The sequence below is a fragment of the Epinephelus fuscoguttatus genome, linkage group LG5, assembly GCF_011397635.1.
Source record: "Epinephelus fuscoguttatus linkage group LG5, E.fuscoguttatus.final_Chr_v1".
Taxonomy (NCBI): domain Eukaryota; kingdom Metazoa; phylum Chordata; class Actinopteri; order Perciformes; family Serranidae; genus Epinephelus; species Epinephelus fuscoguttatus.
Genome location: NC_064756.1, coordinates 22,113,885 through 22,126,620, shown reverse-complemented (window position 1 = coordinate 22,126,620; position 12,736 = coordinate 22,113,885). Strand labels below are relative to the sequence as shown.

At 40.9% G+C, this 12,736-nt stretch overlaps 1 protein-coding gene across 1 annotated transcript in view; it reads left to right on the top strand.

Moving 5' to 3' along the window:
* Window positions 1-12,736, top strand: part of rsrc1 (arginine/serine-rich coiled-coil 1) — a 136,144-nt gene that overhangs the window by 50,571 nt on the left and 72,837 nt on the right. Inside the window, exon 5 of the mRNA XM_049577499.1 lies at window positions 1,432-1,468. Within this exon, the coding sequence (XP_049433456.1) occupies window positions 1,432-1,468 (37 nt within the window). The remainder of the gene's footprint in view (window positions 1-1,431; window positions 1,469-12,736) is intronic.

Genomic DNA, 12,736 nt, shown 5'->3' with positions numbered 1-12,736 from the left:
GGTTGACTTGTCTGCATGTGGCTCACTGACAGAGCACAGAATAAACAAGCAAACATCCTTTCTTCCTGACTTCTCCAGTTGTTTGGTACTTTTGTTAATAATTCTGTTTAGCGTTTCTGTCAGTCCTTCGTCCCATTATTTAGAATTGTTGATCATGTGGGAACAGCTTAGGTTTGTGGTCACACTTGGGTGTGGGACCTGGCCTGACGGATGGATGGATGGATGGATGGATGGAAGAAGGGTGGTGGAGGATAGGATGGATTAGACAGTATGTAATTTTAGAGATGGTGTAGATTTACACTGTGATGCTGCTGGCTGCATTAGCAACTGAAGCCTGTCGATAAGCCTTCCTCCCTCTCAGCACACACACACATGCGCGCGCGCACACACACACACACACACACACACAGTGGAACGCAACGGCCAGGGTGGAGTTGTCAGTAATGGGGGCCAGAGTTGGATGGGGGGTGCTGGGATCGGAGACAGGGGCTGTTTGTGTTCTCTTGATCTGTTGATTTCCACTGCTGCAAATTTGAAATGTGCCAAAATCGCATCTATTATTTACTGCCAATTTGCTCTTTTTAAAACCGACCACTTCCCCCCCTCCTCCTCTTTCACTTCCTCGGCTCGCCATTCTGCTGCTGCTACCCCAATAATCATACACACATTTTTTTTTTTTTTTTGTATTAATTCACAGATAATAAGCTCCGAGTTCTTTCTCTGTACTAGGAAATTGTTATTATGACTGCCAACAGTGAGGCGACAATATTAGTTAACCTCTGTCTGGCATGGGCGCCAACACACACAAACACACACAGCACTTCAGTCTGACAGGTTACAATTAGGATAATTCTTCACTATGTTTTTCCTTTTGATTAACCAAAACCTTTTTGATGTCATTGAGATCAATTTACTTGCACAAACATTTCCATCCTGCTCATAACTGAAGAACACAATACGATGATTATGACATGTGCTGATTATATTACAACTAGAACTGAAACAATTTTATCAACCAAATGATCGACAGAAAATTAATCAGCAACTGTATGATAATCAATTCATTTTTAAGTAGTTTTTTAAACCCAATGTATTTAGTGGTCTGACTCAAAATATCTACATTCTATACACCAAACAGTGAATTAATTGATTGAGAAAATAATGACTACATTTAAACAGAATTAGGACGTGTTCTGATGTACTGTGTTAAAATGTTTAGAAATTGGTTCAGAAATGTTCATTCAGGCACACCTAAATAGATTTGGGTTCTTCTGTCTCTTGTGAGCATATTGATGTGTGTATATTTTGTTTGTGGTGGATGTGCCCGTGTGCATCTGCAAAAGTGTTCTTTTTTTCTTTTCTTTTTTTGTTAAATGACGTTTTGTGTCCGCGCTTTATTTACAGTGGGGGAAATGTGTTGTTGTGTTGCAGGGATGCCGCGAACATCAAAGGAAGATTAGAACATCTGGTAAGTTCTATTCGACACCTCCCTTTTTATCCCCACATACACGCGCACACACATTCACGCACACACACACACTTTGATATCTGCATTTCTAATGAAACCTCCGGAATTGGAGCTGAATACCTGCAGCTAACAGGCAGGGGGAGAGAGACAGAGAAAACAGAGAAAACAGGGATAGAGGGAGGGTAGTTTCCCCCCTAGGGCCTGGTCCACCTTTTATATTAGCGTTTCATTTATCCCCAATTCTGCCCAAACACACACACACACACACACACACATTTTGTTTTGGGTCTTTGCAGGATTTCTACATTTGTGCATACCTGTTTGCATGTGCATGTATGAAAGGAGATTTTTTTTTTTTTGCCTTTCAGACACACACACACACACACACACACCCTCTCCCTCCTCCTGTCAGCATGGGGCCTTTGCTCAGTCTTCTCCCATCCACGAATCGAGGACCTGCTGGAAACGCTCTCCCGGGACAGCCCTGAAAATTTAATGGCCAACGTTTCCAGCGTTTCTCTTGCTGCTCGCTTTAATATGGGGTCAGAGTGCCGTGCAACAAAGTGAAAAGGTTCTCTCTCCTCTTTTTGGGTGGGAAGGAACTGAGGTTTGATGTGCCCCATATTCCAGGGGATGAATTATAGACAGGGGTCAGCGAGGGTCCCGGCTCTCTGTGGATGTCACATGCCCTCCCTCCCTCGCCTCCCTGCATACTAAACCTGCAGCTCCCAGCACCTTACGCAAATGACCCCCAGCCCCACCACGCACTACGCAAATGACCCTGAATATGCCACACAAATGACTGACCCCAAAATTCAAACACTTCGCAGTAACTCTCCACTTGAGCGAGCAGAAGATCAGATTCAACATCATCAAGCTCAGTTGCAGAATTGTTCCTTAAAGAGGACCTTTTATGCTTTTTCTTCATTACAATGGCAGATGTTCTTATTAAACGTGGCCAAAGTTTATAAAATAATGAGATAAACGTATGTAGAAGTAATCCCTGTAAGCACAAACCTCAGGCTTCAGACTGTTTGAATTTTTTTGTTCTACTTTGGCTATAAGATGACATCAGCATGTGACAGATTTCTTTAAATGGTCATCTGCTCCAGGCACGCTACTTCACTGTTTGCATCATAGCCTGCACTGCCACACGAAGCCACATGCTAACGTCAGGGAAACATGTAATCTTGATTGCTGATGTTGTAAACTTCTCGCCCGATTTCGGTTCATATTCCTGCTGGGACATGTCCGGTTGTGTTTTGAAGCTTTTATTGGTGATTTTTCATGACAGAAAGTGCAGCTATTTTCCGTTTCAGTTATGCCCCGGCTACAATGACGGTGCAGAAATGCTGAGATGCCCAGAAATGCTGACCAGTCAGAGCAGGCTGGGCTTTTTTAGGGAGTGTGGTTTTTAAGAGACAGGAGCTACAATGGAGTGCTTCAGAGAGAGGGTGGATACAGGTGTTCCAGCACAGACAGTATGAAGCGTGTAACGTGTCCGAGTAGAAACTCAAAATACAAGTATGAACCTGAAAATAAGCATACATACAAGTAATACATAATAGATTCCTTTTAATGATACTGACTGTAATCAGAACTCTGATTGAAGTGCGAATAAGAGTGGAGTGATTTTGCCTGTATTTTGCTCACCGTTTACTCCATAACTGCATTGAGTTGCTCCCAAAGTGCATTAATGCTATTATTACTTGTACAATTATAATATAATTATCAATTATTTATCCAATGCATTGTGTTGCACTTACGGCATGTGAGATAGAGAGGCACTGGTTGGGTGCAGTTGTCTCTTTGGCTGTCTCCAAAACCACTCCCTTGTTGACTAATACACTGCTCCCTACTCTTTTGTTCCACTGTGGGGATTTTTAAGGGCACCACTATATAGTGCATAGATTTCTCCCTCAGAGTTCAGACACTTAAATAAAATGACTGACATTAAATATAGTGCACGACTTAGTAATGGTCTAGTTTGGCTTCGGAGATGTCTATGGGTGGGTCTGGAGGTGTGATTGATGTGGTACTCCATAAAAAGGGCGTGTGAATTATTCAAGAGAGGATTACATGCATAAACAGCATTAATCAATATGTGCATTGGCAGTTACATCTTGGCAAACATTAGGTAGTGCACGTCTCATGTTGAGATGAGTCCTCCTCTTAAAGGCAAGTGGAGGAATGTGAACTAATTTCCATAAGTGATAGTGTAGACAAATGCTCTGTGTATCTATGCACTGATTTCTCATGTTTGTACACTTCTTACACACGAATCCGGTCAAAGTCACCTTGAATAGTTTATCTGTGTATCATATTATCATTTTACACTAATTCGCTGATACAGAGCAGTGGTACTGAAGAGGAATGTAAACTAGATTGTATTTTACACAATGCCTTAGTAATATAATAATATACCGTCTTTGCGTTAATGTTTCTTGGCAGTCGCATGTATGTTATGCATAGTTTTTAGACTGAGTGGACCTATAGGAACAGATTATTGCATGTTTGCATTTGATTCCTGATCTTTATAGGGATCAACTCAGAGTTAAACATTACACATTTACACACACACAGAAACACACATTGGTATGTTTACCGGAGCATTTTTTTGTATACATGTGTCTCTGGAAATTTGAATGCCTGAATACTGAGTGTTTGAATTTATGGGTGTGTTTATGCTTATGGGGAGATTGCACCCCAGTAGTCAGCTGCCTAGGGAGCGCAAGACTCTGATTACGATTCGGGACAGAGAACTGTAAATAATGGAGCTCATCTCCCTCTGAGGATGGTGTTGCAGGGCTGTTGGAAACGCTGTTTCCCTCCATACCTCACACATACATCCCTGTAGGTTTCTAAACAGGCATTTATGGCTCTCTGTTGATGTACCGCTCTTAAGATTAGTGCATCAACCATATTGACACTTACGGTGTCGCCAAGCTGAAGTCGTATTATCCTTTTAACAGTTACCTTGAACCTGGTCTCGATAAAGGAATCACTGTTTTTACACTAATAATTACTTCCTAATATTAATTTTAATAATTTGCAATGGTTCTCAGTTATGTTAAAAATATTTGTAAAATTTTCAAGTTTCTGTTCAAATAATTCTTGCGCTTGATTTTTCATGATGAATACCAACGTTTCCTCCTCCTGTTAAGTTAACAGTACGAGTGAATGACTGGCATAGTAATTAGGTGGGCAATTAAGATTTATGTGGTCTGAGGTTTGTTTTATTGTTCATGTTTGTTTTGTTTTTGTGTTTCAGCAGATTGACTGAACGCGATCAGTCGCAATACAGAGAAAAAGACTGAAGTTAATTGCTCCCAGTGCTCTGCGTTAGTTTCTGCTTTTGTAGACACACACACACATGTTCACGTTCAAGCGTGCACACACATACACAAGTTTGAGTTGGACGACTCCTTGCTCTGGGAGAAATGGAGCGATAGTGAAAGAGGTGGCCTACAGCAGCTAATCAGTCCACATGCACCGCTTCTCAGAGCGCAGTAGAAGAAAGCCAGCAGCTCAATCAATACATGAGGAATCAGCCTCATCAGGATTACTGGCTCAATCAGCAGCTGTACCCATCCTTCTACTACACACACTCTGCCGGGGGAAGGATAGAAGAAGAGTGAGGCAAAGAACAAGGGAGAGAGGGAGATCGGTCCTGGGATGGGGGTTTGAGTAGAACATGATGGTGGAGGGCTGGAAAGGCTGGTTTACAGGTCAGTCCAGGGTTGCAGGTTGAGCTGAGGTCATGATTCACAGAAAGCTAAAATGTCTTTGGAAGTTTCTACAACCAATTTCCCAGAGTTTAAAAAGAGGTTTAAACTAAGACTTGTGGATTAGCCTGAAAGGAAAAAAAAATGCTCAAAAAAAAAAAAAAAAATTGAGCTCAATTTAATCCATAAGGTTAAACACTGTCCGAAAAAATATTGCATGATTTAAAAGAGCCATTTGAAATTGTTAGGCACATTTTTCAATAACCAAATTGTATATTAAATGCTGCTGTGTCACTTTGCACCATATATTATGAACATTGCACATTATCCTACAAAACAATGTCATATGGATTTGGCTATTCATTGGAGTTTGGCTATCACCGGCAGTCTAAATGTGGTTAATGCCCTGTTGAATGATAGTACACTAGTTTATTATGACACAGCCTACAAACAACCTGATTTAAAGATTTTTTAAAATACTGTCAGACCGCACTGGTTTTACGAGATGTCATCTTTATCCCAATTTTCATCTGTTCACCTGCAGGCAAGGTGAACATGCCAATGTGTCTTTCTTTGTTTAGTTGGTTTTCCCTTGGTTTTTGTTTTCTAATTTGGTATAGTTAACATTAGCAGCTAATTTAATTAACATTGTACTTGGAAGACATGACACCTCAGTACGGATTATGCTAATAATTTAATTTAAGTTAATAATTCTGCTCTTTTTACCATATTTTCTTAAAAAAAAAAACCCCTATAAAACCAATCAATCTTTGTCTTCTTTGTGCAGCACTTTCCATTGAGCACTTTGATGGCTGTTGAACACTACAGGAAACAGTGATGTCACTGCTAAAACAAGTCAACAAATTACTCTCTCTGTCGCAGCTACACATATAAATAAAACTGACACAGTAAAAATGGAATCAGACATTTTCTATTACTCTGATTTTTGCAGTCGAGCCCTTAAATGTATACATTAATAAGGTGTTCTGAAGGTTAATATTAAGTTTAACTGACTAGTATTTCTTGTGCAGATTAATGAGAGTAGCAGCATTTAAGTTACTAGTGGACAAATCGCGCACATCCCTAGTGTTGTCATTGGAGAATCTGCGTTATGTCTAATGGGGACATTGTAAAAAAATATTATTTATATTGTATTAATAACAGATGCAGTGTTTAAGTGGAATTGTGGTAGTTACTCCAAACTGTTATAGTCTTTTAGGCACCCTTTGATCTTATTTTTGGGGAAGAAAATGCTGTAGGTCTTAGAATTAATATGGCATCTTAAAATGTAGTCAGTATATTTAGTTCAGTTTAAAAAAGTGAGCTATTTTTTGACACTATTCAAAAGCTATTATTGATCTGTTACGTCCTAAAGGTTGTCTGTTCTGAGTTGGACCCCCCACTGCTCGTTTTAGCTGACAAAAAAAATCAAACATATTTGACAATGTTCTTATGTAAAGGTGCTCTGCATCTCAAGGAAGTGTGTTTGTTTTATCTGAAAAGGTAGCGTAGAAACGAGGGGTCAGCAGACTGCTGTACACATGGCTTTCTTCAGGGATGGCTTGTGTCGCCCCAGTGTCCCTTGGCGAGTTGAAGAGTTTACAGAGGCAAAATGTCTTGTTGCCCTACTGACAGATTGGCAACAGCAGCTGTAATCAGGAGGACAACTCTCTCACACACCAAGAATGTGACAGACCTGATGTCACTGAATATGGCAGGGAGTTGACTTTGAGCAGTCTTAAAGAAGTTGAGGACAGAGCTCCGAATGATATACTGTCGTCTCTTTTCTTTATTCTGTGTCTCTAATCGTCTCATTAAACACTTTCTCTTTATCTTGCACCGTATCTCTTTCTTTGTATTTCTTTGTCTCTGTCTGTCTTTCTTCCTCTCTAATATGATTGTATAGGATAAAGAGGTGAAAACAGCTCAGAGAGAGAGATTCTGGGCAGATAAAGGAGGGGAAGGGGAGGTGGGGGGTGTTGATAATCTGCAAACAGATTTCCATGCTTATTACACTAATGATTTCATGATATTTGATGTGGCGGCGGGGGTTGTGAGGATGTGGAGGGGGTGGGGTGGTCTCTTTCTCTCTCTCATCTTGACGGCGCAGCTAAATGATGGAGTAATTTGAGTGACCTCTGACTCGGGGCAGGCCCAGACGTAATTGCATGTCATTCTGGCACAGAAGGAGGGGAAGAAGGGAGGAGGTGGGGGGGCTCTACAAAATACAAAGTACCCCCCTTTCTTTCCCTCCTTTCTCGCATATCACTTGTTTTTCTGTCTCCTTTTCATGTGTCCCCATCACTGTCTTGCTCTCCATCTTGTTGCCTGTCTCACCGTGGCTCGCCTCTCGAGTGTTTCCAAAAAACACCCCCCCCACCCAAACAAAAGAAAGATTGCATTAATTTTCAAATGATGATATTACATTAAGCGCAGAGATCTCATATATCAAAACGTGAGAACTACTCCCTTACTGTATGTGCTTCATCTTAATGGTATCGCTGGATGTCAAGGGCATGGAGGAAATTAAATCGGAAAGTGCAGATAGACCAAAGAAGATATTATCTCTGGATGATTGCAGTTTTGATAGGTATTCCAGTGAATTTCATTTTCTCCGGATGGGGAGAAGATGAGTTAGCCTGCACATTTGCTCATTTTTCTTCTACATGATTTATGTGAGTTGAGTATAAAACTCTCTCCTTCTCCCCCCTCTTCCACCCCCACCGCCTCCCCCTTTTATCGGGAACACATACATGCATGCGCACCCACGCACGCACACATGCACATGGGGTAGTAAATTACTGCCTTTGAGTTGTATCTTGGCTGGGGCAGTTTATGTATGTATGTGTACTTGTTGTATCGTTGCATGTGGGCAAACAGCAGCGCGTGGGGTTTTGTGTATTTGTATGCACGTGCATGTTTGTGTGTGTGCGTGTGCGTGTGTTTGTATGAATACACGCGCCTGAGATAGCAGCAGAGCCATCAGCGGGAATGATTCCAGGGAGACGGGGGAGTGTCATTACTCAGACTTGTTTACATTCTAAATACGTAATGAAATCTTGTTGGTAATAATGACGGGAATAAAAGTTTGGGAAATTGTAAAAGTGGTGAAGTTTGAGAAATGAGCCCCGGCCTGTGAAATAGCATTTGGGGGCAGGAAACGACATTATTATGCAGTGCTCCTGCCTGCCTGAGACATGAAGATGAACTGCTGGCGGGCCATAAAATGCTGTTAGCCCTAGCCTGAAGTATGGCACATTGTAAAAGAGCCCTGATCCCATATTGCCATTATATATAAAAGTATAGCCATACACAACATTATTTTTCATATAAGATGAGCTCCGATACAGTGGCCCAGGCCCCCCAAATACATACACTGATAGGCAGATTTTTTTCCCCTCCTTATAAAATATATAAATAAACATATTGCCATGGAACCCATCTCTGCCCTGATCTTATAGACCTCGATATTAAAAACAGAAATATTGCATTTTCTAGGGGCTCTGTTTTCCCCTGTCCTCTTTTGGGTATGGGATATATCTGTGTGTTTGTTTGGGGGGGAGTGCAAGGGAGGCGTAGAGGAGGATGAGGAGATGGGGAGGAAGCCCGAGTGGAATGCAACAAATGAAAGAAAATGGAAACAGATGAAGACTTTAAAAATATAATGAGATGAATATTGAGCATATCAACTCCAGCATAAAGAGAGTTAGAGGGAGTGTATATTGAAACTGTTTATTGACAGATAATAATGGTTACAGGGGTGTTATTAAGATTAATGTTATGCTAGATGGACTCAAGATAATGTTTGGCGACATTTGAAACTCAAAACCACATTTCATCATTGTATTCATTAATATATTTATGCTGATTCTTTACTTATAGGTAGGACATAGGGAGCAGGAAAGAGGATAATGTGTGACAAAGGTCCCAAAATCTGAATTCAGAGTGTTGCTGGCTTTTACTGGACTTCTTAATGCGCTTTAACCGTTCTCTGTGTTTACAGTACTGCAATTTATACATTGACCTTGAGCATTAAGTTCTGTTAAAGTTGGTTTTATTAAAAAAAAAAAAAAAAAAAAAAAAGTAATCAGAAACTTTTACAGCAGGGGTGATTTCCTTAAAATCTGTCTGGGAGGCTGACTCTTTGGTAAACTGACTTTATCAAGAGGACACAGAGACATAGACCCAGACACTGGTCCGTCCTTTTGGATTTTCTATGTCTCGTGCGAACTGTTGGTATTTATTATCAGTGTAAACTAACTTGGGAGGTCATGTAGGATTGTGAGAAGACCTGCGATGGAGAGCTTATGATGTTTGGTTGTCCAGATTGGAATACAATATGGTCTTTTTTTTAAATATACTTCTAAAAATGTAGCACACCATTTGATTCATTTTAAGATTATTCATAGGGCCTATGCTGTGCCTTGTAGTTGTTACTTCCTGTAACTCTTCTTTTTTGTTCTTCTAATGCTCCAGGGACATTTTTACATATGTTCTGGGACTGCCCTCTTATTGCTACTTTTAGGAAATCTGTTAATTATTCTTTATCGGATTTGATGGGGTTGAGCTATGATCCACATCCATCCCTCAGTGGTCTAAATGACAGTTCATCCTTTAATTGTAATCAACATAGGCCGTTGTTTGCTGGCTTTACAGCTGCAAAAAGACACTTGAATAAATGTGCTGCACTCTGAGTCTCTCTTTGGTGGTCATACTGGATTCTGGCCTTTAATAAAATAGCTGACTTGGACTATACAGCTAAGATGAATAGAGTGCCCTAAGACAGTAAGGGCTTAGATGTATGTCATAGGTGCCTTTGATAAACTATAGACTTCAATACTTGAACCTCAGCTGCCCCTCGGCTTTATTTTCTATTGCTCCTCTTGTCAATATATTTTGTACATAAAAACATAATAAACATTTAGCTATACCAGCTGTATCTGTTTAATCATAGTTGTATTTATATCATATTTGAATGCAAGTTCATGGTGAGATAATAGCTTAAATTTTCAGTGGAAATCTTTAAAACCTTTTACAGTAACAAAACGTGATTTTCAGAAAGAGCTTATTTAATTTTCTCTTTAGATTTCTGCTGTACATAGCAGCATATGTATCAAATGATTTGTTGAGTTTGGGTTTTTAGTAGAGACGAGATGAACTGCACTGGCTTTGCTCCTCAGAGCTGCCGGAGAGATGATGGTTTACTGTGTCTGCCGATTCTGGAGCTCAACTAATCATCAGGAAGACCAGCAGTGCTTCGCTCTGATTCTCTGACCTACAGTATCTATCTAACCCTTCATTGCCTCATTGTCCTGCTCTCTCCCCTCGGTCTCCTGCTCACTTCCTCAGGTTTTGTTCATGGCTCACCTGGGCCTGGAACTCAATATGGTTATCGTAGATTGAGTGAATGATCATATAAAAATGAAGGGATTGACAGTTAGGTCAGGCAAGGATTCCTAAAAGTAGAAGTGCTGTTCGTCTGCCTGCGTGTGTGTTGATGTATGCTGCCATTCATGTTTGTTTGTTTTCTTGACTTTTTTCTGCTCTGTCATAAATAAATTTAGTAAATCATTTGGTGAGAATGCAGTCTGACCATCTGACTACACTCTGACCAGATAGAGTCCATCTGACCTTTCCTCCGCCTCTCTAACAGCCATTTATTCATCTGCTGACCCACCATACTTTGCTTTGTCTGCCCCAGGCCCTATAATAATAAAATAGTCCACTGGACAGAGCAAAACTACAAATAGATGAAATTTCCTGCGTGCGGTACCTCATTATACACAGTGTAGCATTGTTTTTACCAAGCCGAGTGAAGGTTATTTATTTTTCTAAGGGGACGTGTTTATTTTTGACTAATGGGACAGACGCTGGGCACTTAGGCTCAGCTAAGCGTGTCTCAGTGCGTCTGTCGTCACTGCGGTGAGGTAAGGGAACAAGCTGGAGGCCTACCATGAGCATATAGGACTTCCTGTCACAGTTAGGGCAGGAGTTGAGCGGGTGTGGGTGTCAGTGCTGGCAATAATATCCCAATAATAGTAGATTCTTTTATGACAGCCTCTTGAAAAGGGGATGTTTTTGAAATAGGCGTTCCTTTACACCTGGAGAAAGACATTGCCTGTGTTACTGATAATACCTGCACTATGCGTGCGTGACTAGATTTCATAAACATATACAGACATTCAGAGAGGGCTCCTTCAGTGTTTCAGCTTTTAGGCACAAGAGACAAATGATCTGACAGCATGAGCACATGAAAATGAAATACTGTAACATGTAAGGTGTTAGTATGGTCCAACCTAGGTGCCTTTCAGAGAGTTGCAGCGAACCTCTCTTTTTCTGTTTTCTGTCACTTGTACAGTTGAGTGCAACCCTATGAATTCACTCCAGGAAAAACTCTCTGAAAGAGTGTGCCTTTATCCTCATATCTGAACAATTATTACAGCTCTCCCCTTCTCTATGATGGCTAGCTTGTCACCCTGCCTTTAAATGTGGCCGTTCTGCCGCTTTTGCATCCAACATGGTTGACGACATGACATATGAAGTAGTTCTTTTTGAGCATACTCCTGCCTCTAAGACAGCCGTAGCTCAGTTAGTAAAACAGGTGATCAATTAATCGTAGGTTTTGTTTTGGCTCTGTGTGTCCTCAAGCAAGATACTGAATTGGGAGACACTGTAAAGCACTTGGTTCTGCAGTCCACTATTGTCTGCATGGCTCTATAACAAGCCACCTTTTAACAATAGAAGTCTCTACATTTCTACTTTCAAAAATCTCCTCTCATGATGGCTATGTCTGATCCTGTCCGTCTTTGGTCCCTTCTATGTCCGTATTCCTCTTCATCATCTTTTAATTTCTTCCTCACCTTCACTCTTCTTCTCACTCTCCCTCATTTGTCTGCGATATTCCCCGAGCTCTGAAGAAAACAAAAGCAACTTTATCAGTCTGTCTTTTGTCCCCCTCTGCCTGTTTCCCCTCTCCTCACAGTGTGATAATCTAAAGCCCCTGTAAGGGAAGCGCTGCTCATTTTTAACACACACACACACACACACACACACACACACACACACACACACACACAGTCCTTCCCTCTGTGTCTCATGTTTGTTTGTGTGAGTCGGAAAGGCGCTGTTCTAATTGAGGGGCGAAGCCACTTCAGATGCAGCGGGTGCCTCTTTCCCAGTGGGGGGAACACAGATCTGCCTCTGGGGAGCACAATTAACGTCTTTTTATTGTTTACTAATGAATTACACACAGAGGAAGCACGCATGCATGTGTGAATTAAAGAGAAAAATAGAGTTTGTTTGGGAAGCAAAAATATGCAATGGTGTGTGTGTGTGTGTGTGTTGGGGGGGTTTCCATATCATTATGTTTGCTTAGTTGTGAGTTGACTTCTAGTACCTTTTACATCGCTTAATAATTTGGTATTAATTAGCGTGTTTCAGCCTTTATTCACTTCCTTAGGCAGGAAGAACACGCTTGTCTCTGCTTTTATTTAAAGATTCAGAATCACACATGGCAGAAAACTTTTGCGATGCGCTGTACTTA